The sequence below is a fragment of the Nanorana parkeri genome, unplaced genomic scaffold (genome assembly GCF_000935625.1).
Source record: "Nanorana parkeri isolate BGI_ZX_2015 unplaced genomic scaffold, ASM93562v1 scaffold468, whole genome shotgun sequence".
In the NCBI taxonomy this organism is placed as follows: Eukaryota; Metazoa; Chordata; class Amphibia; order Anura; family Dicroglossidae; genus Nanorana; species Nanorana parkeri.
The window spans coordinates 902,258-911,769 of record NW_017306736.1 but is presented as its reverse complement, the minus strand read 5'-3'; the positions used below and the strand labels follow the sequence as shown (position 1 = coordinate 911,769).

Below are 9,512 nucleotides of genomic sequence, written 5' to 3'. Positions count from 1 at the left end.
CGCACATGTGTGTGACGTCATCACGCGCGTGCACGATGACGTCATTGCGCACGCGTGGGGCTCTTCTGATACCTGCCGGCGGCCATCTTGGTGAAACAGGAGGGGACAGTCACCTGGCGGCATACCTGGTATGCCGCCGGGTCCCCTGCCTGCTCTCCTGATACTGTCGGGGCGTTCGGTCCATGACCGAGCGCCCGACTTTTTAGAAGGGGGTGACACCCCTCCAATGCGTCACCCGGGTGCGGGCCGCACCCCCCTTGTGACGCCACTGGGATCAAGTGCCTGCGGGTCTTATCATGCTTGTTACATTGTTGATTCTTGGGAATAAACTTTTTTAATTTGAGGGGTTTTTTTTGCCTTCCTCTGGATCAACATTTGGTAATTGTGGGCATAGTGTTCTGTTTAGGCTTTTCTTCTTTTTCTCTTCTTTGTAGCTCTATAGCTTGGACTCGATAGACTTGTGTCTTTTTTCAACCTGGCTAACTATGTAACTATGAGGTCCTGGCTGTTGAGTGCGGCTTTACATACATTGGATTACTGCTAACGGCTGTGACGTGCCTCTGTCGGACAGGATCCGGGCTTTTTGGATGGGACCCATGAGTTTGGGCATACGAATGTGAGCTGTGCGCTTTTCACAAACTTTTCTATATGTGTTATAGCTTGGTTGTCCTGCATTAAATCATTTTGCAGATTACATTTCTGCCAACAATTTATGTACATTTATGCAAAAATACTTCTGAAAATAAAGGATTTCACCAGAAATTAAATAGATTTTGCTTTACACTCTTCCATGAACAAACACTATTTTTCTTCTGCAGGAAATTTTGTTCATTAAGAATGAACAAAACTAAAACACATAATATGAACTCATCAGTAAGAAAATATGTTTAGCTTGGAAGCCCTGAAAGTCAATCTGTTATTTACCCATGCAGAACAAAGCAATAGCTTAGCTTATAGGATATATATGATCGAAAACTAAATATAAATATGCATTTTTATACTGAATTTTCATAAGTTCTATCCTACGCCTAATCATAGGCGTGCGCCTGAGCACACCCTAATCACCCCGAGCGCAACAGCGGGCAGGGGCAGACTGACAGTTTAGACACTCGAGCAGGAGGTGCTAGGAACAGCCAAGTCCTGCTCTGATATGTGCGCTCACAATTCCCGCCACTAGGGGGTGATCTGACATATGGCAGGCCCATCTCCTCTCTGAAGGCCAGAAACCGCTACCATGGTTTCCAGTCATGCAACAGAAGACTTCCTTGCTGTGTAAGCGCACTCTGTCTGTATGTACAGTGTGTGTGTGTATGGCACAGGTCCTATTGGCCGTACACGGGGAGAGGCGGCTGTCCGTCAGCCAAGTGTCAAGTCAGATTGGGGTATTGGATATTGTCTCAGGCAGAGAGAGGAACAAGGGGTATCCTGTGGTGTAATGTGGGTAAGGAAGGGGTATCCTGTGGTGTTATGGGGGTGAGCAAGGGGTATCCTGTGGTGTCATGGAGGCGAGGAAGGGGTATCCTGTGGTGTCATGGAGGCGAGGAAGGGGTATCCTGTGGTGTCATGGAGGCAAGGAAAGGGTTTCCTGTGGTATCATGTGGGTGAGGAAGGGGTATTCTGTAGTGTCATGGAGTTGAGGAAGAGGTATCCTGTGGTGCCATGGAGGTGAGGAAGGGGTATCCTGTAGTGTCATGGGGGCAAGGAAGGGGCATCTTGTGGTGTCTCTCCTTGCTCTCTCTTCGCTCTCTCCCCTGGCTGTCTCTCCTTGCTCTCTCTTCTCACTTTCTCCAGGCTCTCCTGGCTGTCTCTCCTCGCACTCTCCCCTGGCTGGTTCTCCTCACTCTCTCTCCGGGCTGTCTCCTCACTCTCTTTCCTGGCTGTCTCCTCGCTCTCTCTCCTGGCTCTCTCCTCGCTCTCTCTCCTGGCTGTCTCTCCGAACTATCTCTCCGCGCTCTCTCTCCGAACTGTCTCTCCTCACTCTCTTTTGTGGCTGTGTCCTCGCACTCTCTCCTGGCTGTCTCTCCTTGCTCTCTCTTCACTCTCTCCCCTGGCTGTCTCTCCTGGCTCTCTCTCCTTGCACTCTCTCCTGGCTGTCTCTCCTTGCACTCTCCCCTGGCTGGTTCTCCTCACTCTCTCTCTGGGCTGTCTCCTCGCTCTTTCCTGTCTGTCTCCTCGCTCTCTCTCGCCTCGCTCTCTCTCCAGGCTGTCTCTCTGAACTATCTCTCTTCGCTCTGTCTCTCCTCGCTCTCTTTCCTGGCTGTCTCCTCAAACCCTCTCCTGGCTGTCTCTCCTGGCTCTTTCTCCTGGTTGTCTCTCCTCTCTCTCTCTCTCCTGACACTCTCTCCTGGTTGTCTCTCCTCTCTCTCTCTCTCCTGACACTCTCTCCTGGTTGTCTCTCCTCGCTCTCCTGGCCGACTCTTCTCTCTCTCACCTGTTCAAAAAGAAAAATATTGTCCAAAAAACAATTGCCATGGGGCACTAGAGTATTCAGGTTTAACTTGAAGAAAAGGTGGCAATCCATACAGAGCGCAGCAACACTTGCCACTTATATTTCTCACATAACAGCCACAGTCCTCTGTGCCTAGCAAGCTGTGAGGAAGCATGGATGCAGCTTTTCAGGCCTCCCATCCAATCAGGAAACCAGACGGGTGCAACACTGCTGGAAGAGGTAAGGGACAGTTGAAGAGATGGGAATCAGGGATGCCTCAGGTCTTTGTATGTATGCATGCATGATATACAGTAAACATGTGTGCACGTGTGTGTTTGTACTTTTGTGTGCACACCCTAATGCAATAGGCTGCGCACGCCTATGCTCCTAATAACCATATTGATCTAGAAGTTTGTAAACTTACTTATAAAAAAATAACGTCCTCAATTCACTCAAAATTTCACTCAGCTCTGTAAATATGCACTTCCCAGATAGCAAGGATACCTTGCCACACCCTTGTGGCAGGGTTAAATTGTAATTCTTGTTAACTTGCTGCACACATTCCTGGCAAGTTGTAGACTTGCAGAACACTTGCAGCACAAGTTCTAGTTGACACTTTTTGAATTTGTCTTAGCAAGAGCTCTGCAAGTGTATAGCACTTTTGCAAAGCACGTTGATCTGGAGACTTGCAATGCAGACTTGCTGTAATTGTGCAACAAAATTGTGAAGCTTGGCAAGTCTGCAATAGTTTAGCAAGTCATTTCCAAACTTGCAGCTCAATTACTTGCTGTCTGGGTTCCTTGTGTCACTACTCTCACAGAGTCTACCTTCTGAACTACAACTCAGCATCTGAACAATGTAACATTATCATTGCTTGCTGGAAGCAATGCATGATGGGAGATGTAGGACTCATTCACACTTTGTGTTGGCAGTCAGCATGTACTTGTATGTGATATGATTACATATGGTTTGGAATAGATCACTATCCCTGGATGCATCAATCGTGCATCCAGGGATAGTGATCTATTCCAAACCGCATGTAATTGTATCACATGCGCTTAAACACTGACTGGCGCTTAGCTATGCAGCCACTGTCATCTGGTCATTAACTTGAATGGGTGACAGTGGCCGCATCTAAACTTGACATTTGGGATTCCTGCCGCAGGAAATAGTCTTGAGAAATGTAAGCATCTCATTTCAGGTAATTTCGCCCTACTCCCCTTTTCTCCCCTGTGACAGTGCTAGTGCATGGAAATTGGCTGCTCAAGGACTCGGCACTGTCATCTTGTACAGGCAAAGCACTGAAAAGTTAATGAGGGACTCCAAAACCTTTCAACACAGCTAATCCAAAATGGCACACTGTAAAGAGAGGACTCACCTCCAGGAGATATAGGATGCATTAACCTGTTCATCTTAACATTCCAATTCCGGACATTTGTACTTGCTTGGTGAAGTTTCCTTTGTGCCACCTACATTCAACATATATAAAAACAGTTTCAAACCGGATAGCCATCTTTGAGTGACAAATAATGCCTGTTGTTTTCTGTTTGACAGCAGAACGTCATGAAAAAACAATTTTTAAAAGATATGCTGGGTCCATTTTATTGACCTCTATTGCTTGGTATAGTATGTCCAGGGGCTGCTAGGGATGCCAAAAAATCTTAGTTGCATTTATGCTGGATTTAATTACAGATTTGGTCACTCAGCTTCGATGCTTTCAGTTCCGCCCATTGGCTGCTATCACTGTGCACCTGAAAATGTTCCTACCGTCTTCTTCAAATTCTTAATTGAAGGATGCTGGACGGAAGGGTGCCGACAAGGCCAACCACTGAACGAAATTTGCACAGTGTATGGCCAGCTTTAATGATGCTATTTTTCACTGTATGAGGGGGCGTAACTAAGCATGAATACAACTAAGATTTTTAGCATCTCCAGCAGCCCTCCGGACATAGTACAGCAAGCATTAGCGATGATAAAGCTGGATGCAGCAAATGTCAAGAAAACATTTTTTTTCTAGAGTTCCATTCTAAGAAGCCAAATAAATAGCAAGCTTTCAGATCATTATTTTACTGCCATCTTTAGGGCCTGTGCTGATGGGCTTTTGTTCATGTCAAGTCCATGCCCAACCAGGTTAAATGCAGGTCCGAAGGAGGACAACTGCAGGTCAAATGCAGCTGCCAGTGAATTCTGAATAATCTCAGGCGTGTCTTAAAGTGATGTCAACCTGATGCCATTGACACAAACTCAAAGCATGATGACACAGGCCCTTACTCTAAAATGGTATGTAAAACCTGCAGACTGATGTCCGGATCATGTCCAGACAGTTTGTTTCCAGACCAAAAAATCATCCCAATGTATTCCTATGGTATTATTTCTGGGCTCTGTTCACACCAGCGCAGTCCTTTCCGGTCCAGACAAAAAAAAAATACTGCTTGTCTCATTTTCTCTGGTCTGAATGCAAAATCGCACTGCGTTTGCAGATCTGTTCCGGAAATGGAATGAACAAGCCCTCAGACAAGGCGAGAACAGTTATTACCCTTACAAGGGCATGGAAAGGCTGAGATACAGTTTTTCCTATTCAGACTCCAAGAAGTGGAAGTTTAAAAATCTTGGCCTTCTTAGCTATCAATGACCCACAGTAGTGAAAAGTTTGTTAGAGAATCTTCATTGTCTACACACCTGTACATCTCTGTCAGCTCTTTGTCTGTTTTCCCTTACATCTTCAAGTTGTTTCTGTGCCTCCAGTAGTTCCTTGTTCTTTATCTCCATTTCTTGTTGCAGCTCTTGTTTTTCCCTTTGTGCTTTCTCTACAAACTGTGACTGATCTTCCTGCATTGTAAGAAGGGCTCGCAGTTTGTCCTCTTCCTGCGTAAGCAGTCTGTCAGGGATATGAATGAATGAATATGAAAAAAGTAGTCAGACCTCAGTATACAGTACTGTGACCAGAAGTACCTTAATGGAAAAAATGTCCCTATGTCCCCGAAATATTCTGTTCTTTCCTGCTTCTTTGCTTATAGTAGTATCTAGATAACCCAAGTGCAGATCCAGATGTGGACATGTTCCAAGGGCCACGCAATAGCTTGATGGTAATTTTATCTTTTGTCTAGCCTAATACATTATATATTTGGGGGAGGTGGGTCGGGGGGGAGGGGGGGGGTTGAGGCTTTTTGGATACATGTATTTTAATTTTCAAAGTTTTTATTAAGTAGATACAGGGAAAAAGTAGAAAAAATGCAAATTCCTTTACATTTTCCTAACTCAACTTTTATGTAAATTGCAGAGTCCCAGAATTTTACCCAAAATATAATTAACCAAGCATTCTAATTATTAGGATATCAGAAATGTAGTTTGTAATGTACTGCAGCAGAATGGTAAAGCTCAAGGTAAAAATTTGCAATGTAATTTAGAAAGGCTTTTTTCCTCGCTTTGACGTTACATTGCGATGCACACTGTATGTAATCTGATTACGTAAATTCTTAGTGTAACAGTAAGATAAGATCGTGTTAGGGTTCACACCTAGACGTGAGCTGTTGAGCTGTTTTTGCACGATTATGCTTTGAAAAACCGAGCGATGACTGCGCAGTTTTCAATGCATAGAGATATCTATGGGATCAAAACCGAGCGAAAACCGCCTGAAAATAGCTCCTGCACCTGTTTGCTCGACAGGCGATTTTTCCCGCGCAACAAAACTGCAAAGGTGTGAACAGCTTCCATTGACGTTAATGTAAATCAGTGTTTTGCGCGATAAATGGCCTAGCTGTGCACCAGCCCTCACTCATGTTTTTAAACTTCATTTTTTTTTTGGGTGGGGGGGTTAACACTTCTTCATAGAGACATCTAAGCCAGAATTCCCAGAGTCTGCTACACTGTGCTGCAGTGTAGCAGGATCACAGGTCTGGTCCAAGAGCTGATCGATTTGGTGCTGTCACTGATGGGCTAGTTTCATTTCTTGTTTAGGCCTTGTTCACACCAAGCGCGGAGCAGGAGCAGAGCAGAGCAGTTACTGACCGGAGCAAAACTGCGTCCAATGTATTCCAATGGTATTTTTAGCTCCAGTTCACATCGCAGCTTTCCGTTCCACAGCAGGTAAAAAAACTGCAGCAGACCCTATTTTACCTGCTCTGGAACGCTCTAGAACACATGCAAACGCATCAGAAACGCATGCAAACGCCCTGGAATGCACTGAAAGCCCATTTCAAACTAAAACCAAAAAAACTTTTTTTTTTAACCAAAAATGGCCCGGAACGCGTCAAAAACGCGGCACAATCCACTGCACTGTGTGTGCAGAAACTCATGCAGATCTGCTCTGCATTTGGTGTGAACAAGGCCTTAAAGTTTCTGTGGGGAGAAAAACTCTGTCTTAAACAGTGTATAGGATGACACCCAGATATTCCAAGTGATGAGTCCATTCAAGGGCTGACTTACAAAGGTTTAGGATTCAGCCAAACCTCTGCAAGGTCTGAACAGTCAGGGCTACGGTGTCCGTCAGAACCTGTGCCAACTGTTCCCTCAGCAGGAGGTCATCTAGGCATCCCAAAATGGAAATGCCCTGAGAGCACACTAAGGCTTGCACAGGGCCAGCACCTCAGTAAATACCTGGGTGCAGAAGACAGGCCAAATAGCAGGGCCATAAACTGGAAGTGCTAAGGGCCCCCAGTAAAACAAAGGAATCACTAATGTGTTGGGAAAATGCAGGAATACATTCTTGATATCCACAAAGGTCAGAAAATCTCCCTTATGATGTTAGGCTATGACAGGCCTGGGGATTTAATGAGGGGTTTCTGGGCCTGAATGAAGACATTTAGGACCTTGAGATACAAGAGGGGCAAATACCTCCTTTTGGTTTTGGAGCTGTGAGCAAGTTGGATTAGAACCCCTGGAACTGTTCTGACTAGGGCAGAGATGCCGTGCTCTAGAAGAGCCACCAAGGCTGTATGTAGATCTACTAATGTGTGCAGTGACACAGGCAGGTTGGAGGCAATAAACTAGGAAGGGAGCAAGGAGAAAAACTCTAGCATGTAGCCACTGGAAATCACCTTCGGCAGCCAAACATCTGATATGCAGGCTGTCCAAGTGTCTACAAAGGCTGGTCTTTGTTAAGAACTGAGACTTCTCCAATTGAACCCTAGGCTTGTTTTGCTGTGGAAGATGGGTAACCTTGCCACCAGTGACATTCTTCATAAGGGCATCTAGAGCAGCCCTGAAAATAGGCTGTCCCTCAAAGGGCATGCGGAGCAAACATTTTTTCATGCAGACTCCACAGACCAACACTTTGGCCAAAATGTCCTCCTCATGTTTAGAGACAGGGGACTCATAAGGGAGAATGAGGCAGGAGGCCTCTAGCAAAAGTTCAAAATGGTCTATGAGCAAAGCATTGATTGGCATAGTGATCAGATTGCCGTGCTGCCCCCCCAAGACCTTAGATCTCAGCTAAAGTGTGACAGATTGAGGCCACGGCTAGGACAGGCTGCAGAGAAGGGCCTGCCAAGGGTCCTAGAAAGGGCCTCCAGCTGCTTGTCCGTGTTGTCCTTAAAAGAGGGGTGCATTCCTCACGGGGAAGGTTGACACTTTGTTAAGAGCGGAAATTGCCAAATCCACAGAGGGGAAAACCCATTTTTTCACAGTATTCCTCAAATGGGCTGAGGCTGTGAGCTGCTTGGGAGGTACAGAGTTGTTTGGCAGGGTTTTTCTAGTGTTCGTAAAAGAAAACTGCAAACAGCAGGTGCACCAGAAATGTTTTGGTGGTATTAGGAGCCCTAAAGAAGCCTAGACTGGAAACAGCACTGGTAGAGGCTATGAGCTATTCCTTGACCTTTAAGGTGGTTCACATGACGCCAATGGGAGCTAAGATGGTTTCTCTAAGTTGCTTAGTAATGTCAGAAGACTGCAACTCCTCATGTGTTGGTTAGTCTGTCAGAGACTTGGGCAGAGTATTTGGTGTCACTTGCAGTCGGAGCAGCATCAAAGGTGCTTCCTCAACGCTAAATAGCTGGTAAAAAGTGTGGAGTGCACATGTGTCACAATCCACCAAGCAATGTAGCAGGAAGCTTGAAAATTAGCTAGTAAGAGGTTAGACTTTTCTCAGAATAGCACAGTACAGTATTAGGCACAGTCTGTTCCTATAAAAACAAGACGCTTTTACAGCCAAGTGGCTGGGAATAATACAGTGAGCATGCAAAATTACATAGAGCTATGGTTTGGGCTGTAAGATAAGAAAAAAAGTTGATATAGTCAGGGTTTGATGCATGTTAGCATAGTGATTGCACCAGACCTTCTGCACCATAGTTACAACAAGAACAGATAACAAGTCTCTAACTATCACTCGAAAATGTAGCACCTTAAGAGCACAGAGTACAGAGTCAGTAGAGTGGCCCTCGGTACTGTAAAAAAAATGCCCTTTCGTACAGATAATCTTGTTGCACAAAAGGGCTGTGGATATAATGCAAATTTAATGTATCTATGCTATACTGAACAATCAATGCGCTCACTTAGGTTATTTTCAAAAGCGCTGATATTATTCTCTTATTTATTTCTGTATAGGTTACTTCAAATATGTATAGTAACAAAAAAAACAGAAGTATACTGGTTTTATTGTAATTTGCGCTTTCATACCATTAAGCAGGGCTCAAAATTTCCACTCGCCTGCTCGCATTTTGCGAGTAAAAATAAGGTGAGGGCGAAATTTGTGGAAATCTGGGTCTCCAAGTACCGGCTCGCGGTCCAACTCCGGCCCAACTCCGGCCCATGAGCCGGTACCATGTGGCCCACAGCCAGCTAACATGTCAGGCACACGGTCGCAGACCGCGTACCTGACTTGCGGGAGAAGCTCCACGGTCTGCATCTGTGTCGGATGCAGACCGCAGAGCAGCTCCTGTCAGCTCTGGCTTCCTTCGGCTGGAGCTCTGACAGTTCTGAGCTCCGGCCGAAGGAAAGAATGTATGTGAGCAGGATCGATGCCTGGTTATCTGGGGGTGATAGTGAGGGCTGCTGCAGACCTCACTAATCACTCACAGATAAACCAGGGATCGATCCTGCTCACAGCCTCCTCCCTGCAAAGACGTGAACAGGTGAGGGGGCTGGGGGG

General features: G+C 45.7%; 1 protein-coding gene across 2 annotated transcripts in view; it reads right to left on the bottom strand.

The window, feature by feature from the left end:
• DEF6 (DEF6, guanine nucleotide exchange factor) overlaps positions 1–9,512 on the bottom strand; it is a 59,146-nt gene that overhangs the window by 1,631 nt on the left and 48,003 nt on the right. The window contains exons 9-10 of one of the 2 annotated variants that reach the window (XM_018560602.1): positions 5,108–5,306; positions 3,807–3,897 (exon numbers count right to left, since the gene is read on the bottom strand). In XM_018560602.1, coding sequence (XP_018416104.1) covers positions 3,807–3,897; positions 5,108–5,306 — 290 coding nt within the window. The remainder of the gene's footprint in view (positions 1–3,806; positions 3,898–5,107; positions 5,307–9,512) is intronic. The other variant, XM_018560603.1, reaches the window with a different exon arrangement.